This window comes from Hyperoodon ampullatus (assembly GCF_949752795.1).
Source record: "Hyperoodon ampullatus genome assembly, chromosome: 12".
Taxonomy (NCBI): domain Eukaryota; kingdom Metazoa; phylum Chordata; class Mammalia; order Artiodactyla; family Ziphiidae; genus Hyperoodon; species Hyperoodon ampullatus.
Genome location: NC_136925.1, coordinates 48,024,991 through 48,051,524, shown reverse-complemented (window position 1 = coordinate 48,051,524; position 26,534 = coordinate 48,024,991). Strand labels below are relative to the sequence as shown.

Sequence of the window (26,534 nt, the reverse complement as noted above, 5' to 3'; positions counted from 1 at the left end):
ACTTCAAATCCCTTCTTCAAGGGCATGCCGTAAAAAGAATGAAAACTTGCCCCTTAAATCAAACCAAATTATGTGTTATCACAGGAAGACACATTTTAGTTGAAGTTAACTTTGTTCTTTCAAAGATTAGTAAAATAGTGGTCCAAAGATTATTGTCCAAGAGGCTAAGACATCTTTACAACCTGGTCTAGTGATTCATTTTTCTTTATAAGTGCTTTAATTACATATAGAGGAAAAGAAAATAATATATATGTTTTAATCAGATTAGTTTCAGAACAAATAAAATAACACATTAGAGAAAAAAATTACTTAAAAATAGTTGTATTTATATTCCACAATTTGCTCAAATACTGGTTTTCTTATAAACTTTCTACAGGATGTTTTTTAAACAAATTCTTCACATTGTATCTTGACTATGGACTTACGGAATTTGAGGGAAATAGTTCTGTGTGTTTTTATAGCTTAATTTGTACTATAGGGATGGCAGGTGGTCACATGCAGTCCATGTGGGATTCTAACATGACATTTAGTGAGTTTTCTGATGTGGACCATCCCTTTGATGCTGAAGGTAATGCATCTGTTGAAAGAAGTGATTGTAGATTTGGATTACTGCTCTCTGCATCTTCCAGTTTTTCTGTGTTATCTTCCCAATTAATGTGGAATCTTGTGACTCTGGGATTGGATGCCAAAATGTTCCTTTGAAGCTAGAGGAAGAAGGAAATATATAAATGGTAAACACTAAGAAAGTTAGATTACCATACACAAATAGACCTTAATAGAATGGTTCTTTATATTAGTACTCCTAAAGGGCTAATTCATATACAAAGGTGTAAGTCAAGTAAAGCACATTAAACATAACTAATAAACAAGAAATAGGGCCGAAGCAAAGAAATTATTTTAGTCTAATGGAAGCAAGATGTGGAGAACCTGAGGGAATTATCCAGCTCTTTTACTATCCAACAAAATATTCTAACTCTGTACTTGTTTCCTAAAGCGGAGAGAATCTCTTGAATGCTTCAGAGGATGCTTTATTTAACAAATTAACATGCTTTCTAGATTAATGTGGTGTTTCTTCACTAATATGAATATTCCCACATATGACCTCTCATTATTAATGATTTCCTATCTTTTAATTATTATGGCTCATTCTTAGAAACAATATTCTAGTTTCTTCTCTTTTTGCTATACAAGGAACCATACAGGTAACTAATAAATCAGAAATGGAACGTTCCACATCAGAATAAAAACCCTTCCAGCCTTTTTATCAGAAAGGAGAACATTCCATTCTACTCCCATGTAATTTTTCTTGCATGGTCTGGCAGATAGAGTGTTATGTTCAATCTCACAAAAATTACCAGTTACTAAACTATTACAGCTCCCAGTGGAAAATCATAAAGTACTTAGTATTTTTGAGAATACCGAATCACAGATTTTCAGCTTCTCACTCAGAAGCTAAGCTGTTTTCACCACCAGATAATATTTAAGACCTTTAGTTTAACCTGAGAATAGCACATAAAGCAAGGCATATAGGAGTTTTGAGATAATGTTCCTATGAAAAACAAACACAAAACTTCCCCCCACAATTTTGGGAAGAGTTATAGACAGAAATATTATTGAATAGTCAGTACAACAAACATGAATTTGAATGTCTAAAGATGGAAATGGATAGAATCATGATGTATGGGGAATGCCATACAGGGAGCCATTAATAGAGACCTGTTTCTTATAGGAGGCACTTTCAATTTTCTAAATCATCAGAGACTCTCAAGGTGCCGAACCAACAGTAATTACTAATGACTAATCTGGAGGTAGGGTTTGAGGTCATCCATGGTAATGGAACAAAGATTAGTTTGCTCAGTTGGCACAGGGACCTCCAATTTATTTTGTCTCAAAGCCATTTTCATAGTGTACCATGAAATGGCAATTGCTTAAAAAAGTTGTATAGTAAAGTTAATGAAAAAGGAATAATCAGAGCATTACCTTAGAAAAGTCTGGTTTTACTGGCGGATTTTCCCTTAATTCTGTCTCAGTATATTCATTATTTACATAATAACCAACTCTAATAAATTCTTGACCTCGATAGGTGCATGTAATTAGCACAACTGTTACACCTACTGCATCTGCATCTGGAATGAGTCCCGGATTAGGTGCATCAGCCTAGAATAATTTAAAAAGAAAAGAAACACACATCACAAAAGGTTGTTAACCATAAGCAAAACTGGAGTTTTGGTTACACTGAGCACCTTTGGTTAAGGGTGCAGCAACCAAAACGTGGAAATCATACTGGGAAGGCAAATGCTCACTCTTTTTTTTTTTGAAACTGACTTATAGCTAGAAAATATAATTCACATGTTTCTCCACAGTATACCTAAGTACCCTGGGCCCTTGAAAGCATCACTACGTCTAGAGAAAAATAATTCTGGCTACAGTGTGTGGTTGTTCATGAGGGATTATGCAATATTCAATTATAGAACCTTTCATAAAATATAGTAAGCAAATCAATAGTCTTATTAATTCCAACCTTTCCCAGTCATAATTTTCAGACCTAAATTAGTAAATATTCAGTTTTCCCAGTCATAATTTTCAGACCTAAATTAGTAAATGTTCAGTTATCTCCATATAGCCTTTTGGCAGCAAATGTTTGTTATCCAGTTTCCCAGGACACATATTCTCATATCCACTCATCCACCCTTCATAGATATTCTAATAGTAAATTAATATAAAACTGAAAATGGAATGGAAATAGTTATATAGCAGATTTTCAAAAAATACAAATAGTCCCACATATGGAAATTCAATGAAGGTAAAGATTGTTTGAGGCAGATGTAATCAGTGATCTTGTTTTGAATCAAAGTGCTGTAAGCTGAACCTTGAGGAATGCAGAAGGTGGGGCAAGTGAGCTAGAGGTGGCTGAGAACATGAGTGAAGGCTAGCGCCCTGTCCACAGCCGTGTGGAAGACAGTAAGGACACTGGTTGGAAGGAATCACAGACTGGGGACAGGTAGTGATGGTGAGGCACTGAGCATGACCTGAAGCAGCTATTCTGAGTGGTAAGTGCATGAAGTCCCAGCGGATTGGCTTACTCTTGGTACGACACTAAGGACCATCCCTGGGCCTCCGTGAACACTTCAGCCAATGCCTTAGCTTGGGAACACTTCTGACTAGTGTTCTCAATCAGGCCATTATCATAGAAGACTCATGATTACAGTATACCTACCACATGTAGGTGACCCAAAAAGGCATAAAATACTCACCTAGTTACCCAGACTAAAAATCTGTCACCCTCAGCTTCCCTACCTCCTCCATCTAGGCAGTTTCAATGTTTCCCATCTCTGAAAGCAGAATTCAAGTTCTTTATCTCTTATCTGGAATATTGCTAAAACTTCCCTACTGGTCTCCCCCAGCAGTAGCCTATTTGCACTGTGGCCAGCATTAGCTATCTAAGCACAGATCCATTCCCATCCCTTTACCAGGTTTTAAAACCTCAGATGATTACCCTCATTTCTGAGATAAAAATCTCAGTTTTTAACTTCATTTATAAGGCCCTTCACAACTGGTCTCCAACCAACATCACAACCCCCTTAACTCCACATCTCTTCGTCTAGAAATGTAGGTTCTTTAAAATGTAATAATAAGCTTTCATGCCTCTGTGCCTTACATATACTCCTTCCCTAACATTCTGAAAAATTCATCTTTGAAGCTTGCATCAAATGTATCCTTTTTAGTGAAATGCTTTCTAATTCAAAGGTGTAATTAATAGCACTCTTTATGCACTCATTATTCAACACAATTTCTCTATTAATATATGTCCAATGATCTAAGTATGTTTCCCCTTCAGTCTTCTCTCTGATTCTAAGCTTTATCTCGGGCAGGCATCCCATCCAGCTCATCTTTGTGATCTCGAGTCGGGCATAGCTCTAGGCACACAGTATACTTAGTATTTTGAAATTCATTCGTAACTCAGTTCCTGCCCTCACGTGGTTTATGATCTCTCTTGGAGAGATACCAGAATGGGGACAGAGGGCCTGTCCTGAGAATATGCCGTTTGCCTTTGGGTGGAGATGGGAAACAGAGGTAGTTCAGTACTATGGGAACTTTCCCCTCTATTGCTTCCCATCCCCTCAGCAAATTGGTTCTAGGCATGTTTGTGTGGTTTTTTTTTTTCCGGTACGCGGGCCTCCCACTGCTGCGGCCTCTCGCGCTGTGGAGCACAGGCTCCGGACGCGCAGGCCCAGCGGCCATGGCTCACGGGCCCAGCCGCCCCGCGGCATGTGGGATCCTCCCGGACCGGGGCACGAACCCGTGTCCCCCGCATCGGCAGGCGGACCCCCAACCACTGCGCCACCAGGGAAGCCCCGGCATGTTTGTGTTTTAAAAGTTGTTTGCTAAAGGATTCAGCTTGAGCAAATTCAAGGAGAGAAGCCTGCAGGCCTCTCAGATCATTTAGGATGGAGAAGTGATCAGCAGAGATCTTTGACTCCAACAAGCAATACTAGGCAGACATCCGGGTACCTTCCTGCTAGCCTTATTCTGAGGCAAAATCCTGGCAGACCAGGAGAATGCTATGGTAGTTTGTTTAAAACATAAAATAAAAACTGTTTTAGTTCCTTTCTGCTGATAATGGTGAATTCTGAAAAATGCATAGGCTAAACATATGATCTAAATCACACTGTACTTCCTTTGTATTTTTGGCAACATGTACACAGAATACCAAGGTAAAAATCACTAGAGGGAAATAGTTTTGAGTAATTTTTTTCCTATGATACTTCAAGCCAAAAGCTAAGGAGTATTCTTAACCAACATAAACACATAGAAAAGATTTTTAAGTTTGTTTCAAAAACATGGCATTTATTTGCAAGTTCTGTTTTTTGTTTTGTTTTGTTTTAGCAGCATAGGAAGGTATATTACTACCTCTCAAATCAAGTTTCTTGCATCATAAATTATCTATCATCTGTGAAGTACAGGTTCTCCAGGCTTGTGGGTCAGAGCAAATACTGCTTCTTTGTATAACAATTTCAAGAAGCTAAGAGAATAAAAGCTTAGTTCCACTTATAGAAATAGGCACTGTCTGTCAGTGATTATACTAAACTGCTTCATTCCTCATTTAATCCTCATAACATTCTTATGGTAGGCTAGTATCCACGTTTTAGGGATGACTGGAGTGACTAGGGGAGGCTGGGAGCCTGTCTGAAGTCACACGTGGCTAATAAGCAGCAGAGTGGGATCTGAACCAGGTCTACAACTGCAGTGCATCCCCACACAGTCACACAACTCAGCTTCACGGCACTTTTAATATATTTGAGCCTTTTAGTCAATATATTTAAGCTTTTCTTAACCGTTTATTTAAAATATAGTATTTGTTGCTTTTTATTTAATAAAAAGCACTAGGGCTAGGAGAACAAAATTCTGAATTCTATATTTAGTAGAGGGGAGGGAGCAGTAGCAGCTCTAGAGATACTATGTTTGAGAGATTCTTAGCTCATATCTGGTGGGATTATTTGACCAACAGTATTTATTTAAATTGGTCCCATCTGTGAAGTGAGCAAAGTGAGAGGTCAGGGAGAGAAAAGTTAGATTTTCAGTGGGTTCTACTTAACTAATGAGACTCTGTTGGGTAGAAATACTTTTAACAAAATTAAGAATAATAGTTTTTTAAAAAGCAATGGCTAGTTACTCTTTGGATTATTATAAATATCTCCCTCTAATAAACATGGATAATTGAGAAGTGACTGAATAGTTTTATACAACAATTTGACATGGATTAAAAGAAGTAATATTTTTGAACGCAGAAGACAGTGTCTGAAGACTTGGCACAGACCTAAAATACTGTCAGTGGTATCTGAGAACATAATTATGTTAGTAGAATTTCTCCTCACAAATGATAAATAGAGTTGTGGATTTGTAGCAGTAATCCTCTATAAGAAGTGCAGAGTAGGTGCTTTAGTAGACCACTGGACTTCATTTAGTTCCAGTGACCCAAGATCTCGTAGATCTCTATCTTCTAACATACGTGATAACCTAGCTGAGTTACTGATTATGCTGAAATAAAGTTGTTGTTTTTGGTATATCATCATCATTCCTAGTGGCTGAAACTATAATCTGAAAATGCATATTACTAACTATCCCCAGTTAGTAGTAAGCATTTTGAATCCCTGTTTTGGGCTGCTGGACAGCCACCCTGAAGGTCTCATACTAAGGGACTATTCACAGGAAGAGCCCAAAAAATTAACCACCACGTGGCCCTGACAGAGTATAAGGTTTACTGCATGCTGTGCAAACCCTGAAGTATAAACATCACAGTAACATCTCTCAGCACACAAAATCAGGAAGTGGCATTCCTTCATGACACAGAGACTTCTTAAAACATGACAGAAGCAGACAAAAAGTGAATGCAGCAGAACCAGAGTGATTTAACCCAAAAGGAAAGGGTTAAGGACCATTTAGAAATGTATTTGGCATACATATTTACCAAGAATAATCTTACCTGAAATACAAACATATGCCTTCCTGCAGGAACAGGGCCCACTAAAACAGAGTCTAAAACTTGATCGTATTCTTCACTTTCTGCGGAGCCCACATAGATAATTTTCCATTCCAGGTCTAGGGTTAAAAACCAAAACATTATTTCATATTCATTAATTACATTATGAGATGACATCAAAGACCCTTTGAATGTCCACTTACACCATTTATTGGCTGCTAAAATTGGCTTTTCATAGCAGAAAATCCAGAAGGGCACTGAAGGTGCTCCTTATAAATTTCGGGTGTGAAATTCTTACATTTCATAGCAGAGTTTCTCAAAATGCTGTTTTGTGAAATACTGGTCCCTGGGCAGGGCTCCTCACAAACAAAACAACATGGCCAAAAACTTGGGAAATGCTACAGCCTTCTCTGGAGGATTCATAAAGCACACTGGCAGATCAAGGGGTCTGAAAAATCCTTCAGTAAGGAACACCAGTACCATTAATCCAGTGTTTCCCAAATTTATTTGGCTAAGGAATCCCTCCCCCCCTTTTCTGTATGTCATCTTTTAACAACCTGCTAAACACACTTTGGAAGGGCTCCCCCATGCTATGTTGCACAGATCCAAATCATCAGAGAGCTCCAAAGTGGAAAAATCATTACTTGCAAACTGCTCTTGTGGCTCAGAAGCCCCTTAGGGCTTCAACTCATCAACTGTTAAGGGTCCACAGCGGGGTTTTTCCCTCATGGCACCCCTTCATGGCATACATGCTTTACACTGGGAAGAGGAAACCAAGGATCCTTATACCACTTGATACATCAGAATATTTAACAGTGGGAACAGGCACGAGTAACAAGACAGAATAAAGTGCAACCTAAGACGTTCCATGTAATTCAGACTTTATTGAGCACCCTTTACAGTGTGCTCTGTGAGAAGAACCCAGAGATGAGTCAAATGATTGTTCTTTGGAAGAGGCCTCCTCTTTAGTAGGGGGAGAAAGACCACTCTACAAATACAAATTCTCTGAGACCTCCCGGTCCTCTTAGGGTGTTTGGCACCGTGTGGCCTGCCTCTTGGATTCACTCCACAGAGTCTACACCAGCAATCCCGGAGGGTGTTTCTGGGTCACCTGCGGAGAATCCAGTTAATGCCACCATGTGTTGTCATTTTTGTGTAACTTTGTAGATATTTTTGTTCCCTAAATAGATAACAGAAATAGTATAGGTAATACTCATTCATACTGTATGACAAACTGCAAGTTACTGAACTAAAAGATCCCTTAGGTTTATACTTTCTCTTATTATGTCATGGTTCTGTCCCAGACCTAGACCAGTTTATCTCCAGTTTCTAGCACATTTCCAGATGCAGGGTCCTACATCTGACATCTCTTGAGATCATGTTTGTTGATGAAGATTAAGAGAGGGAAGAAGCAGTATGAATATCTAGTCAGAAGGAAGAGCAAGTACAAAGGCCAGGCAGTAGGCACATGCTTGACATGCTCAAGAAAAAGCAAAGTCGCCAGCGCAGTAGCAGAATGAGCAAAGGGGAAAACAGCCAACCATGAGACTGGGGGCGAAAGGCGTGGCCAGATGATGCAAGATTTTGAAGGCCATCGTAAAGATTTTTGGCTTTTACACTGAGTGGCATGGGAAGCCACTGGAGGGTTTTGAGTAGAGGGGTGACATGATCTGACTTTCAGTTTAGGAGGATCATTTTGGCTGCTGTGTTCAGTGTAGACTGTAAGAGGGCAAGGGAAAAAAACAGGAGAATAGTTCAGTTGAGGCAAGAAATTATGGTGGCTTGGACCACATGTAGCCCTGGGGGCGAGAAGGAGTAATATTTTGGATAAATCCTGAAAACAGAGCCAGCAAGAGCCACTTATTTTTACAGGGGGCAGGGGAGGGAAACAATCAGGAGTTCTAGAGATAATGAATAAGTGGAGATAATGAATAGGTCTGGTAAAAATTTAGTTGAAAATAGGTGGGATCCCTAGGGAGTGAGCCTGGGCGCTCTCCAGAGTTAAGAGGTTGGGGAGATAAGATCAATAAAGTTACAAAACTAGTGGCTAGTGAGGTAGGTAACCCAAAAGTCAATCGGAGAAACGGTTTTAAGAAGAAAGGGGTGTGGAAGCTACTAACTAGCTGAGTAGAGATAACACTGGGAATTGTCACATAGAGGTTTTCATAATGCTTTGTTCATTTCATGTGTATTTGTACTACTCTGTATCGTGCTCTTAGCTTAATTGGTATAAATTGGCATTTGTGGTCTGGCATAGGAACATGGTTATGACTTAAAAACCTACTTTCATAAAATACCTACTGTGTCCTGGGCATTGGTCTTGCCACTTCACACCTGTTGTTTAAAACCTCAACAGCTTTGTATCATATGGATTTAATTATACCTATTATACAAATAAGAAAGTTGAGACTCAGAGAGGCTAAGTAACATACCCAAATTCATATAGCTAGTAAATCGAAGAATCAGAACCCAAGCTATGTCTCTGCTTGGACATAAACTCCAAAGCCTGGACCCAACTTGGACCCAACTCCAAAGCCTGGGCTCTTTCCAAAAATCTAAGGAAGATAAATTCTTCCCTTTTTAGCTCTCAAATGAATAGTGAAATAAAGGAACTTAACTGTGGGAGGTGGGAAGGAATGGGTGAGGGCAGAGGCCATGGGGAGGTAATCTAGCCTTAAGGAGTATAGGCTGTAATCCGGGAACACCTGTACCTTAATATTTATGCTTATGGATGCTTGCTGTAGCTACTGAGTTTAAAATGCTCAGTACTTATTTATAAATCAGCATCAGTTGTTTTGTCCTTTTTTTTTTTTTTGGAACCCAGCTTTCATTCCCTTGTCTCCTATATTTGAAACAAGAAGGGATATGGTCAGATGCTTTGCACAGATTATCACTTGAAGGAGTTTACTCATTTATTTAAAAAGTTAACTGTTTCATTTAATCATGGTAATCCCAGCCTGCAAATTATCTCCATTTGTGGTGGGAGTGAGGGAAGTCACCAAGGGAATTTCAAACTAATTACACTACTTGCGAAGACCTGTGATCTAGGGGGAAGTATGTAGTCTTTGTGAATTAGTACAAGCCTGAGGTTTTAAAGTAGGAAGCATTCAGTTCTGGTACATTATAAGTATTCAACTGACAGTAGCTATAATTATTGATATTGATCAACTTAAAAAAAAAGGCTCCATTCAGTAAAGAAGCAGAGAGTCAGCAATCCACAAGGCATAACAAAGAGAGAAATAAAGTCAGTCAAAACTTGTACAGGCTTGGTGACCATCAGATGAAACACATCCAAGGTCTCCTACTCCCAGATTTACAGGAAAGCCTCTGCTTAAATCTGTGGATTGCTGTCCTACCCCTGTATAGGTCTTACAGTAGAAACAAGTAAATTCTCTTAAGAGTAAGTACGCCTCAAGGCTTTTTCTGAAGCAAAGCTACAGGGCAGCTTTTAAAGGAAAGTGAAAACATTTGCGGGCTATTGACAACTTAAAGTATGGAAAATGGCGGCCAACCTCTGGTTTAGGACTTGAGACAAAATTATAAAGTGAAAATTTCTCTTGAGAATATTCTGTAGTTCAATTTCAAGAACGAATTTTTTTTTTAAGAACTGCAGTATAAAAGAGGGACCTATAAGAAACCTTTGCTAAGTAAACTCAATTTCCTTAATCCACACAGCCTCTAGGTGGAGTACATAAGCATGGCACCTTTTTGAAAGATTCCTTTGCAGCTTTGGTATGACTCAGCTTAAACTCTTAAACAATACTAAATAAACACCCAGTATAGATGCCCTGGGAAGTGAGGTATACAAGTAGAAGTAGGTATATTCCTGACAGTAGTAAAAACTTTGATGTGATTCAGCTGGGTTCTGAACAGATCCTAGTTAACAAACAGAACACATCAGTGGCAGGTTTCAGCCATCCAATGTCAAAGCCCCGTAACAACATCCTGAACCATCTAACTTCCTTGTTCAGAACTGGCTCCTAAAATGGAAGGTATCACTTAGAAATACCCGTAATTTCAAGAAGTTCTAATGCCTAAAACACTGTAGTATAAGTTGGAAAGGACTCAATAGTTTTTCATGCATTTGCCTATTTTTATATGCAATTGGTAATAAAAAGGGAAAATTAGTTTAATGGGCATGAAAATGGGCCTGGTGGCTGAAGTGCTTATGGTAGTACTGTGGGAAAGTAACCAAATAGTTTCAAAGTACCGTAATAAGAAAAATTCCCTTTAATGTTATTACCAATGGCCTATTTAGGAATTAGTTTAATAAATGAATCGTCTTTCAGAATGTGCCCTACTTATACATGTGCATTTGTGCTTTATATATGTAGTAAAACTATATGGAAGAGCACAGACTAAAGTGTTAATTATGGTTACTTAGAGTGAGATGGGGGAAGGTATTGAGTACAGAGGACTGTTAACTTTATATATGTATGTACAACTTTAAAAAAGTCTATTACAATGAGCATATATTGTTTTTGTAATTTAAAAAGTTAACAAGTTAACACCCTACATAAAATACATTATACAGAGATTAAGAACTAATTTTTAAAGTGAAAGTGCTTTACATGCCTTGATTAGCATATAACTTAAAGTGCATTTTGCTAAACATACTTGTAAGTTCAAAGAAGTATGTCCCCTATTTAATTGTTAAATTACCATTGATGAAGTTAAACTTTTTCCCCCTCAAATTTTGAAAATGGAGCACTGGATTGTTTTAATAAAGTCGCAAAGACCTTGGCAAATTTTAGCTTTCTAAGTTTATTACTGCATATATTAAATATTTATCTTTTTGAAGACCTTAAAAAGTACTTAGAAAAAAATAGTAAAAAATTTTGCATTGCCATCAGGACTTTACCTTGTATTTCCTAGCCCACTTTAGTGTTTTATGTTCAGGGTATTTGGATGTGGAGTTACTGTGTTTAGATTTCAACACGTTCTTGAAAGTCTTCTTTCAGACTACTTAGAAGCCAGTGATTAAGTCCTGGAAATTATTTAAGTATTTTACTTATTTCTGTTCTCGGGTTAAATGTAACTTCCTAGCTTAGCAATATTTTTCTTCCTGAGAGGAGGGAAGATTTCGGTCATTAAGGATGAGGAGTCTACGTTGGTCTGGGCGAGCCTGAGAGCCAGCATCCCCAGGCGCCCCGAGCATCCCAGGCACCGGCCGGGGAGCGCCGGCCCGCGAGCACCGGCGGCCCCCGGGAGCACCGGCCCGCGGCGCCGAGGGGCCAAGCCTGCGCCCGCCTCCCCCGCTGGTTGGTCCAGGGAGCCAGAAATCAGCGCGAGGACAGCCTCGCTCTCCTCCCCGAGGCGGCCGGGCATGGCCACCCAGGAGAGTACGGCAACTCCAGCGTAAGCCCTAAAAATGGATCTGCCTCTTGCTCGGGGGCAGGAAGGTGGGCAGGCGGGGCGCCGCGTTCGTCACCCGCGGAGAGGAGGCGTCGTGACGCCGGGGTCGGTGGCCCAGTTCTCTACTCTCGGTAAGATGGCTCCGCTGCGAACTCGCCGGCGCGACCACACACACATGCCTCGCCTTCCCACCTCCTCACTGGGGCCGTGGGGGCCGCGGAGGCCGTTCTCGGCCGGGGGCCAGCCCGGCGCGACCCCCGGCCGGCGCCACGGGCGCGAGTGCGGGTCTCGCGAACCGTCCGCCCGCCAGACAAAGCTGACAACATGGCTACCTCCGCTCGAACAAGTTCCTCGCAAGTTGAGCCGCGGCTGGCGCCCCGGCTGCGGCCGAACGCCGCGCGCGCCTCGCCGGCCGTCGTCCATCAACTTCAAGTTTCCCTCCGCAGAGCCGAGCCCGCAGCCCGCCCGGCGCCGAGCACCGGCCGCCCGCGCGAGGCCGGGCCCGGCAAACTTTCAACGTCTGCAGCCCGCAACTGACAGCCCGGCGGCGAGCGGGCGCCCGACTCACCTTCAGACAGGTCCTCGATGCACTCGAAGGTGATCTCGAACTGGAATGGGTTGTAGAAAGGAGAAGGGTTATCCAGCACCACTACATTGTTCACCTGAACCTTTGCCATATTTTGAAAAAAGCACAAACAATGGGAACGGGGGCTTGTTGCGGCACAATAAAGTCCAGCGCGTGGCCGCTCGGGAGAGCGCAGACCCCCGCCCCGGCGCCGGCCCGACGTAGTGCAGCGGTGACTTGAGAAACTTTTTTCCTCTTTTTATTTACACGGGAACACTCCACAGTGTTTTGCAGCTTTCCTATTTCACTAAACTACAGCCCATTCTGCTCTGATAACTAGCAGCGTTGTCCACGATTGGCTGCACCCGAGCTCTGACCCTCCTCCTCCAGCGAGGGCCTCCGCGGCGAGCAAGATGGGCTCCCGCTCTCGGAATGGACTCGGAAACTTTAACTGCGGCTCCACCTGCTGGTGTGGATTAGGACAAAGGCGGAGAACAAAGTGAGTGGAATACGGGCTGTGAGGCCCGCGCGGAGGCCGCCGGCGGCGGCGGTGGGAGGGGCGGCTCAGGCCCCGCCTCCGGCCCGGCGGCTCCCGCGCCTCACGTCGGGCGTGGCCTCGGAGGGGCGGGGTCGGAGGAGGCGTGGCCACGGCGAGGCGGAGGGAGGCGTGGCCACGGCGGGAAGGCTTGCTCGCCGTCGGCACGGCGGCGGGAGGGCGCGATCTCCGGCGAAGCCCGCCCCTCGGGTTTGCTTAGTGTGGTTTTTTTTTTTTTTTCTTTTCTTTTAACGCTTTCTCTACATAAGTCCAACGGCTGTGCCGGCTCTCTACTGAATTTAGCAGATGTGAATCCGCTGTCTACGCTAGGTTAGGTTCAGTTGTATATTGGGTAGTATTTTGAGGTAGAGGGAAGGGTTGCTTGCAGTGGAAGTAAATTGCATTTTATAGACTGATGCCAGCTCGAAAGGAGCAAAGCCATTTTGGAAATCTAGTTCTTGGCCAGTATGCGTTTGGGCACGACAGCGCCGTTAGTTAAATAGATACAAAATGAAGGGCGAGGAGACGCTTTTCCACCCACACTTTGTGGAATAGGTAATATTTGGGCTGCACCTGGGTCTTCTTCCTCCCATTCCAACCTGGAAAGTCTGGAATAAGAAAAAGATGATTAAAGGTGGGATCAGTTACGCCCAGGTTTCTCCCGTGCGGTGGGCACAGCAGGAGCATAAAAGGCGAAAATGGAAGTGTCAGGAGACCAAAGGGCAACAGATATAACAGAGAAGGGAAAAGCAGAGGAGAAACCACAAAAGCATACCAGGACATGCAATTTTCAAAAAATTCATGACCTAAACCGTTAGTAAGTAAAAATTTGTGGCTGACACCACGAGTTCAGAGGAACCTTTGCTTGATAATTCTCCATTCAGTGTCAGTGTATTTATGCTGCTTGACTACCTCTGTAGGAAAAGGGAGAGCTTGTAACGCATTTGTAAGGTTGTTGAACTGTTTCTATTTACTAAGTAAGAGGGGTATAGAGGGATTTTTTTTTTTTTTTTTTTTTTGCTGCTGCTGTTGCATAAACCATCATTTTTTTCCTTAAGTATTTTGAATTAAACTTGGCTAATTAAATTCAGAGAGAAAATTATTTCTTAAGTATCATCTATGCTGGTAGTTTTCTCTTAGTATGGTGCGGAGAATTTTTCAGTTATCATTCTTTGGGCATTGTTCATACCTAAGTAGGTTGCTTTTGATGGTCTTTTGAAAATTAATATGGGACAGCTAATAGCAGGCCTCCCCGCATTTAGGGAGAGTACTTAGAATGGGGATCCCATTTTATCGTCAGTGGATTAACAGTCAAATATGACCTACTAGAAAAGGTTGCCTCAAGCCCAGTTGCTTGTGTGCATTAGACTATAAGAGTGATACTGTGGCAACAGATGCAGATTACGTTGAGTGATAAACTGTATTTTCTGTTCGCTGTTATTAGTGCTGGGCCTAACACCGCCTCAGATAAAGTATAAATTGCTGTATGCTGTAAGACACACTGGACATATAAGATAACCATTTGAAGTATAAAACATGACTCCCTTGAGAATGGTGTGTGGAGTTTCCTGATTACTGCAGGCACACTTAAGAGGAGATTCTAATCCACTTGCTTTATAAAAATGACCTTATAAGCTTGGTGAAATCAAGTGCATTTTGAATCTGACCATAGGTGTGTCATAATAAGGTGCGTCTTATAAGATTCGCTTCTGGTGGATATGCAGCATGAAGAATGAGAAGATTTACTGGATACTACTAGTCTGGCTTATTTTCTTTCAAATCTTTTGTTTAACATGTCATACATATATAACAGTATTTAAGAAGAAAAAAAACCCCTCCCTATTAGTTCACTGGAAGCCACAGAATTGGCTCCAGGCCTTTCCCATCTTAACTCTCTTTGTTACTGCCCCTCAGAAATATTAAAGAGCCTTTGGGTATGCTCTCCAATAGTTTCCTCACCATTGGCAGTGCTTTCTAGGAAAGGCCAAAGGGATTCTCAGACGTACCCTCGCATATCTCTAAATTAACTGGCGTGCCATAGGGGTAAAGATTGTAAAAGCATTATTCTGGTTTCAGAGGCAGTCTATAAGATCTGTTGCTGAACAACTTTTTGGTGACCCTCAAACAGTTAACCATATTGCAGCAGATGGGTCACCATGAATGCTGTCATGTCTTAGGTACCCAAGGGGACCCACATGATGCTTGGAGGTCTACACAGAATGTAATCCCTAAATCACTTCTCTCTGTACAGACTGCTTGGGGGAAGGATGGCTGAAAAAGGATGCTTTGGTTCTTAAATGAACAAAGCCTAAATTAATGCCTAGGACAGAGATAAATGAACCTAGTTAGCTATTGTTATGGGCCGAATTGTGCCCTCCACCCCCAAATTCATATGTTGAAGCATTACTATGCCCCCAGTACCTCAGACTGTGACAATATTTGGTGACAGTGCCTTTAAAGAGGTGGTTAAGTTAAAATGAGTCCCTTAGGTTGGGCCCTAATCCATTCTAACTGGCATCTGTATACGAGGAGGAAATTTGGACGTAAAAAGAGACACAAAGAGCACTCATGCACAGGAGAAAGACCAGGTAAGGACACAGCAAGAAGGCGGCCATTTGTAAGTCAAATGAAACCAACCTTGCTGACACCTGATCTTTTATGTGTAACCTCCAGAACTGTGAGAAAATAGATTTCTGTTTTTTAAGCCACCCAGTCTGGTGTTTTGTTATGGCAGTCCTAGCCAACTAATGCAGGTGTAATTTTTGCTCCCAGAATTAAGTTTATTCGGTACTCTAAGTGTGTTTAGTCCACATACTGTCCATCTATCAAGGGGCCATTTAGCCATGCCAGCAGGTCATGGGGTGGGGTGGGGTGGGGTGCTGTAGCTGTTCCTCAGAGGAAGTGCCTGCTGTAGGGCGTGCACACCTTAAATTCTGAGCAGACCAGATGCAACTCGCATCTGTGTTCCAAAGCTCATCTACAGAGGGCTCCTAAGTATCTTAAACTTGAAGTTAAATTGAGGTCACACACAAAACTAGATGAAGGAGTGAGTTAAAATGTACTAGAATTAAATTGGATTAAGTTAAAATATACTGGATTAGGGACTTCCCTGGTGGCGCAGTGGTTAAGAATCCGCCTGCCGATACAGGGGACACGGGTTCGAGCCCTGGTCCGGGAAGATCCCACATGCCGTGGAACAACTAAGTCCGTGCGCCACAACTACTGAGCCTGCGCTCTAGAGCCGGTGCTCCGCAACAAGGGAGGCCACCGCAATGAGAAGCCAGTGCACCACAGCAAAGAGTAGCCCCCACTCGCCTCAACTAGAGAAAGGCCCGGGTGCAGCAACAGAGACCCAGTGCAGCCAAAAATTAAAAATTAAAAAATTAAAATATACTGGATTAAAATGTATTAGAACTAAGAATTAAATCAAGTCTCAGACCCTACCTGCTGCAGAAGTTATCATAGGTATGGAAATGCTGACCTCTTGCCTTTGTTCAAATCCTAAATTTCACCTGGGGTAATTATATTACCACTGTGTTGAATTCTCTTTGAGAAGACATTTGCGTTATTGTCCCCATCTCTTTAAAAAATTCTCATGTAAGCCTTGTTGTAATATGATCTTTAAGGGCTCCCTATTCTTATTAGTTATAGGATGTCAAAATTTCACGATAGTTTTAAATGAAAATTTCTGTATGAATGTAGAACGTAGAGATTTGCTGCAGTTTACAGACATTTCTAGAAGGAATAGCTCCTAGAGTAATGATTTTAATAATAATAACTCATTATATATATAGAGAGAGAGTATTTATTATGTGAATTATTGTGCTAGGCTCTGCGGAATATTCAAAGACAAAAACGTATGTGGACATTATCCTCAAAGAACTTATGGTCCAGTAGGGAAGATGACTATATAATCAAGTCAGTATGGTACAGAATAGAAAGTGTTAGATGCAACTTTAACAGTAATGGTTAAAGTTCTATGGGAGGCAAAATATGGTATCACAATAAAGGCTGTGTGTGTGTATATATATATACAGTATACATACAGATATACGGTATATATGTATATACCTATGATGTTTTCTTTACTATTTGTAAAAAATTTTTAAATAACCTGTTTTTGAGCCTTGTAGCACACTGGTATGGTAGGAAGGTAAGATATTACCATCTCCAGATAACAAATGAGGACACTGGTGCTCAGAAACCGGCTCCTTTAAGTGCTGACTTGGTGCTTCTCTGTTTTCTGTCTACTGTGTCGGATAATATTTAAAGTGGACTTTATGTGCAGAAAAGCAGTTGGTATAATTTCTTGGAAGAACCCACAGGCTGGCAGACACTGTAGTAATGACTTGATGAATGAACTCTTGAGGAACAAAGCTCCATGAATGAGGTTTGCCCCGGTATATACTGGGAGTGAGAGGAGGCTGCAGCCAAGGCAGAGATGTGGGAGCCTCCCCATTGAGGCTGCAGATGCCAAGTCTCCTGTTGAGGGAGGAGTGATTGGGAGGTGGCGGAGGATAGATCCTGGAATGCATCATTACACTCTTAATAAGGTTTTTATGTTTGTTACATAAAGGATGTCCCCCTCCTCCATTCTGTGTAACAGTTTCACTGTTTTGTGTTCATTGCTACCCACCATTAGGTTACAAATTTGTTGAAGAGATAAGCTGTGTTTGGCCCCTTATCCATAGCTGGACTCTACTGTTAAACACCTTTTGGATCGCTATCAGTATTAGTCAGCTTTCTGAAGCACCATAATCATGTTTCTTGTGGACAATCTGCTGATGATTTCAATGTCATGGTATTGTTTCTGACCAGAAGAATATGGATGGAAATGCTTGATAATTATATTCTGTTTCTTGTATCTAGTTTTTAACCATGTGTTCTTAGTCCTCTTATAAATGAAGCTCCTGGGGCTTCCCTGGTGGCACAGTGGTTGAGAGTCTGCCTGCCGGTGCGGGGGACACGGGTTCGTGCCCCGGTCCGGGAAGATCCCATGTGCCGCGGAGGGGCTAGGCCCGTGAGCCGTGGCCGCTGGGCCTGCGCGTCCGGAGCCTGTGCTCCGCGACGGGAGAGGCCACAACAGCGAGAGGCCCGCGTACCGCAAAAAAAAATAAATAAATAAAATAAATGAAGCTCCTTCTAAACTCGTTTCCTTTGGAGCTCAGTCTCTGCTTGTAGTCCACTGTCCTTCATGTTGTACATTCTGTCCTTTTCTCTTTCACCCTCCACCTCTCCTGTTTGTCAGAGGCTCTCTCCTTTTCTTAGCACCAGGAAGAATTCAGTGGTAAGTAGAGAGGGAACTCAAGTCTTTAAAACATCTCTAGGCTGAACCACTGCTTGCACAAAGCCTCTGCTAAGCACAGCAGCTTTTTCAGTCGGTTACTATAGAGACAAATGACGTTAGATGGAGTCACGCTTGACGGAAGCTAGGCAAGTCAGCTTCCTGAGATTGGAGGCCTTATATGCAGGGTTATTTAGAAAAGGTAGAAAACTAGAAAGGATAGGAAGTGGAAAGGTTTCACAGTGAACTGATAGCTAATTAATTGGTAGATCTTGTTGGTAGAATTTGTGCCCGTTAAGGCCTTGAATCCAGCATGCAAAGAATCTATCTCCAAATACCCCCAGTATGATTACACAGTGATTTTTTTTAATAACAGATATATTGCTATCAACATTTGTATACAGATTTTTGTGGGGGACATATGTTTTCATTTTTCTGGGTATATGCTTAAGAGTGGAGTTGTTGGATCATGTGGTAATGAGAAGCTACTAGACTGTTTTCTAGAGTGGCTGCACCATTTCACATTCTCACCAACAGTGTATAAGCTTTCCAATTTCTCCACATCCTCACCAACACTTGTTACTGTGTCTTTCTGATTGTACCTATGGGTGCTGTGAGAAGTCGTTCTCACTGTGGTTTTGATTTACATTTCCCTGGTGGCTAAAGAGGTTGAGCATTTTTCATTTGCTTCTCAGTCATTTGTATATCTTCTGTAGAGAAGTGTCTTTTCAGCTCCTTTAGCCATCTAAAAAATTGGGTTATTTGTCTTTTTTATGGTTAGATTGTGAGTTATTTATATATTCTAAATATATACAGAATATATAGTCTCTGATAAGAGACTTGTATTTACCAGGTTTGCAACATTTTTCTCCTGTAGTGTAGCTTATCTTTTCATTTTCTTGGGGGTGTCTTTTGCATCACAAAAGCTTTTAATTTTGATGAAGTCCAATGTGGTAATGGCATAACGATGTAGACCAACAGGACAGAGTTGATTGTCCAGAAATAAACCCATACATTTATGGTCAGTTCATTTTTGATAAGGGTTCCAAGACAATTCATTAGGGAAAGAATCGTCTTTTCAAAAGTTACTGCTGGGAAATTGGACATCCACATGCAAAAATATAAATTTGGATCCCTATTCACACCATATGCAAAAAATAATTCAAACTGGCTCAAAGACATCAACGTAAGGTGCTAAAAGTATAAAACTCTTAGAAGAAAACACAGGCATCAATCTTCTGGCCCTTGATTAGGCAGTATTTTTCAGAGATGATAAAAAGCACAAGCAAAAAAAGTCTGAATATGGGGTGTTTTTCATTTATGTCATTTTAAATTTCTTTGAACAATGTTCTGTACTTTTCACAGTATAAGTTTTATATACTTCTTTTGTTAAATTCATTCCTAAGTATTCTATTCTTTTTGATGCTTTGTAAATGGAATTACTTTCTTAATTATATTTTCATATTCTTCGTTGCAAGTATATAGAGATACAATGGATTTTTAAAAATTGATTTTGTATCCTTCAACCTTGATGAACTCATCTGTTAGTTGTAGTTTTTAGTGGTTTCCTTAGGATTTTCTGTATGTAAGATCATGTCATCTGCAAACAGGGATAGTTTTACTTCTCCCTTTCCCTTCTGGATGTCTGTTATTTCATTTTTTGCCTAATTGCCCTTCCTAGAACCTCCAGTACAGTATTGAATAGAAGTAGTGAGAGTGAACATCCCTGTCTTGTTTCTGATCTTAACAGGGAAGCATTCAGTCTTACATCAAGAATGATGTTAGTTCTGGGTTTATCAGGTTGAAGAAGATGTCCTTTATCAGGTTGAAGAAGTTCTCTTCTGTTCCTGGTTTGAGTGTTTTTTCATGAAGTGTGGTTGAATTTTGTCAGGTGCTTTTCCTGCCTCTATTGAGATGATCATATGCCTTTTGTCCCTAATTCTATTAATATGAGGATATTACATTAATTGATTTCCAGATGTTATACCACCAATCTTGGATTCCTGAGATAAATCTCACTGGGTTATGGTTATATAGTCCTTTTTATATATTGCTGGATTTGGTTTGCTAGTATTTTGTTGAGGCTTTTCGTATATGTAGTCATAAGAGATATTGGTCTTTACTTGATTTTTGGTGTATGGGTAATACTGTTCTCATAGAGAATGAGTTAGGAAGTATTTCTTCCTTTTCTACTTCTAAAGAAGAGTTTGTGAAGGATTCATATTTGATTCTTTTAATGTTTGGTAGAGTTCACCAGTGAGGCCATCTGTGTATGGTTTTCTCTTTGTGGGTAGTTTTTAAATTACTAATTCAATCCCTACTTATTATAGGTCTGTTCAGATTTTCTTTTTCTTCTTGAGTCAGTTTTGATAGTGTCTTTTTAGAGTTTTGTCAATTTCATCTAAATTATCTAATTAGTTGATATACAGTTATTTGTTGTGTCCCTTTGTAATACTTTTTATTTCTGTAAAGTCATTTATAATGTCCCAACTTTTTGATTCCTGATTTTAGTAATTTTATTCTTCTCTCTTTTTGGCTCGGTCAGTCTAGCTAAAATTTGTCAATTTTTGGATTTATTCATTTTCTCTATTGTTTTTATATCTCTGTTTCAGTAGTTGCTGTTATATATTATTTCCTTCCTTCCACTTGCTTTGGGTTTAGTTTGCTCTGCTTTATTTCCAGTGTCTTAAGGTGGCAGCATAGATTGTTGATTTGAGATCTATCTTCTTTTTTAATGTAGACGTTTATAGCTATAAGTTACTCTCTAAGCACTGCTTTAGCTGCATCCCATTAGTTGTGGTATGTTGTATCTTCATTTTCTTTCATCTCGGTGTTTTCTAATTTCGTGTTGTTCAGCCACCTATTCATTGCATAAATACCTTTCTACACTATCTCTGATAACTAGACTTTCCACTTTTACTTAAAGATTACTTTGACGAAAAGTTTATTACTTTGAAAAGTAGCTCATTCCTTTTTAAACACCTCAAGGTTTCCAGTAGTTCCCTGTAAAATTCTGCACGTTGGTCTCAGTTATTTCTTTTGAAGCCACCCCAAATTAGCCTAATTGATCTTCCATAGGATAGTTCTCTAAATATGTAATAATTAGTACTTTCTCTTCTCTAAATCTTTGTTTCAGGCTAATCATAGCCTATGCAGTAAACTACTTTTTAAGTGGCATTATTTCCATGTCCTTCATTATTTGTTTACTTTCTTTTTTATTAGTATTTCTTTTAAAATTTGATGTCTCAATGTAGATATTAATACTGTACATCAGGAGTCAGCAACGTTTTTCTGTAAAGGGCCAGATATAAATATTTTAGATTTTTGAGGGCCATTCAATGTCTGTCACAACTACTTGACTCTGCCATTGTAGTGTGAAAACAGCAATAGACAATATGTAAATGATGAGCATGACTGTGTTCCAGAAAATGATTTTTACAAAAACAGGTGGTTGGGCCAGATTTTGCCCACAGATCATAGTTTGCTGACTCCTGCTCTGGATGTTATCTAACCAGTGCAGAACTTAGTGTGATTTTATCTTCACTTCTGAATGCTAGTCTTGCCTTAATGTATTTTTTAGATTGTATTGAAATATTCTGAGGGGAAGTTGGATATAATTCTCATTTATGCTCCTCTATAGGTAAGGTGGTTTTCCCCCCCTCTGGCTTTTTTCAAGACTTTTTTCTTTACCTTTGATTTTCTAAAGTTTAAATCATATGCATAGGTATGGTTTCTTTAGTGTTTTTCCTGCTTTATAGTCTCTTAGTTTTCTGGATCCATGGTTTGGTGTCTGACATTAATTTTGGGAATTTCTCATTATTGCTTCAAATACTGCTTCTGTTCCTTCTCTCTTTCTTCTTCTGGTATTCCCATTACATACACTGCAAATATGTTACACCTTTTGTAGTTGTTCCATAGTTCTTGGATATTCTGTTCTGTTATTTTCCATGTTTTTCTCTTTACTTTTCAGTTTTGGAAATTTCTACTGAGTATCCTTATTCTCAGAGATTCTTTCCTTAGCCATGTCCCCTCTACAAGTGAGTCCATCAAGGGCATTCTTCATCTCTAGTGATTTTGATCTCTAGAATTTCTTTTTGATTTTTTCTTAGACTTTTAATCTCTCTGTTTACAATGTCAGAGACAAATTTTTGATATTCAATGTGAGAACCTGGTAGAGCTCTTGGAGGTGAAACACAGAAGGGTGTGTACCCACCCCCTCCATGACTGGGTTCCCAAGGAATTTTTAATTCTCAGAGTTGTCCACACGGAGACTCCAGCAATTTGTCAGTTACAGTTCAGGGTTTCCTGTCCCAGTGCTGGTGCCCATAGAGGCTTCTGTTCTGGTAAGTTATAATTCTCTGTCTTTCCAATTTTGGGGGCAGCAGTTTGCCCTGTGAGCTCATTTTTTTTGATGGATCTTAGAACAATTGTTGATTTTTCAGTTTGTTTAGGTTTTCACTTTTTAGGATGGATTAGCAACTTCTGAGCTCTTTAAGTGCTGCACCAGAAACCAGAGGAGCTCACATAGCTTTTTTCCTGTGTTTTCTTCTATAAGTTTTACATTTTTCATTTAGGTCTTTAATTCATTATGAGTTAATTTTTGTATTAAATGTGAGGTATGGAGAAATATTGATTTTTTTTTCTGTTTGCATAAGGATATCCAATTATTACAGCACCATTTGTGGAACAGATTATCCTTCCTCCATCGAATTGCTTTTTCATTTTTATCAAAAATTACTTGACCATATATTTGTGGGCCTATTTTTGGACTCTTATTCTATTTCATTATTCTGTCTGTCTATATCTTTTCTCCAATACCACACAAAATTGATTACTTCAGCTTTGTAGTAAATCTGGAAATTGGGTCGTGTGAGACCTCCTAGTTTCTTTTTTGGTTTGATTCTTCTATTTCCTTTGCTTCTCCATTTAAATTTTAGAATCACCTTGTCAATTTCTATAACAAGAAAAATCCCACTAGGATTTTGTTTGGACTTGCATTGAATCTATAGAGTAGTTTGGGGAAACATCTTAAAAGTATTGAGTTTTCAGTTCATTCCATGAACGTGGAATATCTCTTGATTTGATTACATCATCTTTGATTTCCTTTATCAATGTTTTGTAGTTTTTGCACACAGATCTTGCATATCTTTTTTAAGAATTATAACCAAGTATTCATATTTGGGGGTAATATTATAAATATATTATTTTTAAATTGCAATTTCTAATTGTTTTTTCCTAATATATAGAAAGATAGTTGATTTTTGTATATTGACTTGCACCCTGCAACATTGCTACACTTACTTATTAGTTTTAGTATTTTTTTGGTAGATTATCTGGAATTTTCTACATAATCATTTTCTGCAAATATGAACAATTTAAATTTTTCCTTTTCGATCTGTACATTGTTTATTTCTTTTCCTTGTTTTATTTCACTGGCTAGAACCTCCAGTACGATTTTGAATAAGAGTGATGAGAGCTGATCTCCATGCCATGTTCTGATCTTGGGGGTAAGCATTCAGTCTTTTATCATTAAGTATGTTAGCTGCAGGATTTTTATAAATACCCTTTTTCAGATTGAAGAAGTTCCCTCTGTTCCTTAGCTTTCTGAGAGATTTCTTCTTTTCTTTTTAATCATGAATGATTGTTGAGTTTTATCAAGTGTTTTTTCTGTATCTGTTGAGGTTTGCTTTTTCTTCCTTAGTTTGTTGATATGATGAATTGCAGTGATTAATAGTTGAATGTTGAATTAGCCTTGCATTCTCAAGGTAAACTTCATTTGGTTATGATCTGTTATCATTTTATGTATTATTTGATTTACTTTTATTTTTTCAGGGTTTTTTTGCATCTATATTAATGAGGGGTACTGGTGTGTAGTTTTAGTATATCTTTATCTGTTTTTGGTATCATGATAATGCTGGCTTCATTAAATGAGTTAGGAAGTGTTCCTTGTTTCTCTATATTTTTGAAAGCTTTGGTATAATCGGTATTATTTCTTCCATAAATGTTTGGTAGGTTTAACCATGAAGTCATCTCAGCCTGTAGGTTTCTGTTTTGCATCGTCTTTAACTATAGAATCAATTTTCAAAGTAGATGCAGGATTTTGCAAGTTATCTATTCTTTTTTAGGTAAACTTTGGCAGTTTATATATTTCGAAGAACTTGACCATTTCATCTAAGCTAGGACATAGAGTCATTCATTGTATTTCCTTATTATTAGTTCAATGTCCTTAGGGCCTATAGTGATGTCCCCTCTTTCATTCCTGATATTTATAACTTGTGTCTCCTCCTTTTTTTTTCCTTGATCAGTCTAGCCAGAGGTTTATCAATTTTTATCAACAGTAGTTATTATAATTACTCATTGTGCTCCTTTTAAAGAGCTTTATTTATAGTCTATTTGAATATCTGAGAATCTGTTAAGTATTTTCTATTGTTATCCTTTTTTTATAGATAAATAAACTGAGGCCTGGATATACAGGCATACCTCAGAGATACTGCAGGTTCAGTTCCAGACCACTGCAGTAAAGCAAGTCACATGAATTTTTTGGTTTCCCAATGATATAAAAGTTATGTTTACACTATGCTGTAGTCCATTAGGTCTGCAATAGAATTATATCTAAAAAAAAGTACATACCTTAATTAAAAAATAGTTTATTGCTAAAAAATGCAAACCATCATCTGAGCCTTCAGTAAGTCATAATCTTTTTGCTGGTGGAGGGTCTTGTCTCGATGCTGATGCTGCCGACTGATGAGGGTGGTGGTTGCTGAAGGTTGGGGTGGCCGTGGCAGTTTCTTAAAATAAGACACCAGGGAAGCTTGCCACATCAGTGGCTCTTCCTCTCACCAATGATTTCTCTGTAGCGTGTGATGATATTTGGTAGCATTTTGCCCACAGTAGAACTTCTTTCAGAATTGGAGTCAATTCTCTCAAATCCTGTTGCTGCTTTATCAGCTAAGTTTCTGTAATATTCTAAATCCTTTACTGTCATTTCAGTAATCTGCATAGCATCTTCAGTAGCAGTAGATTCCATCTCGAGAAACCACTTTCTTTGCCCATTCATAAGAAGCAACTCCTCAAAAAGTTTTATCATGAGATTGTAGCAATTCAGTCACATCCTCAGACTCCACCTCTAATTCTAGTTCTCTGACTATTCCCACCACACCTGCAGTTACAGTAGTAACAGGAAAGATCACCGATCACAGATCACCATGAGAAATGCAATAATCATGAAGAAGTTTGAAGTATTGCAAGAATTACCAAAATGTGACACAGAGACATGAAGTAAGCAAATGCTGTTGGAAAAATGGCACCAGTAGACTTGCTCTACTCAGGGTTACCACACACCTTCAATTGGTAAAAAACACAGTATCTGTGAAGTGCAGTGAAGCACAGCTCAATAAAACAAGGTAATGCCTGTATCAGGAAACTTGTCTACAATATGACAGCCAGAATGACAGATCCAAGGTTCAAATCCAAGTCTAGGTGGCTCCAAAGCCTTTGCTTTTGACCAGCTCTGCTTTATTGACTGGTATAAAGGATGACTCAAAATCTGATAGTACTTATGAAGGGAATCCTCTCCTTCACACTGTGACTGGCAGCAAACGTTTCATTTTCATCACTGGACTGCAATATCTACTGTTCTCTGTCTTTGGACTCTTCTCTGTAAACAGCATGTAGTTCAGCACTTATTGTCATAAGATCTCTGGAGATCTGTTTGCTCCGTCTAAAAGTTTAGACTGCTCAGTGAGCGTACCTACCAAGGACAGACAGAAAATTTGGGGACTTCTGTCTGCCACAAAATACTCAATAACACATATTAGATTTTCAGAACATAGAATCTCCCGAGATCTTCCAGTGAATGGATACCTGAAGTAGCTGTCCTGATGCCATCTGTTGTTGGTAGAAATTAAAGCCTTGACTCTATCCCCTTCCCTTTAAAATATAGGAATTTATTTACCTTCATAGTTATAAGATACGCTTTCCAAAATAAAAGCTAACATAGCTTGCTTGTTTCCTTAGGTCTGACTGTAACTGCTGTAAAAGACTCAGGAGAATGGAATTTGGAGGCTGGGGCGTTAGTCCTTGCAGATGCAGGCCTTTGCTGTATTGATGAGTTTAATAGCCTCAAAGAACATGACAGAACCAGTATCCACGAAGCAATGGAGCAACAAACCATAAGTGTTGCTAAGGCTGGGTAAGAGTTTCTTTTCTTTAAAATGTATGGGAATAGTGAGATTAGTTAATATATGATTATGGGAAAATGTGAACCATATTGAACTGCAATGTATGTTTGGTCCTCTAAGAGATTATCAATTAT

General features: G+C 39.6%; 2 protein-coding genes across 4 annotated transcripts in view; one reads left to right on the top strand and one right to left on the bottom strand.

Annotated features, from left to right (window-relative positions):
* MCM9 (minichromosome maintenance 9 homologous recombination repair factor) overlaps positions 1–26,534 on the top strand; it is a gene marked incomplete at both ends in the record, with an annotated part of 80,557 nt that overhangs the window by 23,157 nt on the left and 30,866 nt on the right. For all 3 annotated transcript variants that reach the window (XM_079716625.1, XM_079716623.1, XM_079716624.1), the window contains one exon: positions 26,237–26,411. In XM_079716625.1, the coding sequence (XP_079572751.1) occupies positions 26,237–26,411 (175 nt within the window). The remainder of the gene's footprint in view (positions 1–26,236; positions 26,412–26,534) is intronic.
* ASF1A (anti-silencing function 1A histone chaperone) lies at positions 357–12,513 on the bottom strand (the record flags this gene model as incomplete). The annotated part of the gene is made up of 4 exons (XM_079716626.1): positions 357–704; positions 1,981–2,157; positions 6,485–6,600; positions 12,405–12,513. The coding sequence occupies 4 exons, from the start codon at positions 12,511–12,513 to the stop codon at positions 492–494; spliced, it is 615 nt and encodes a 204-aa protein (XP_079572752.1). The 3' UTR covers positions 357–491.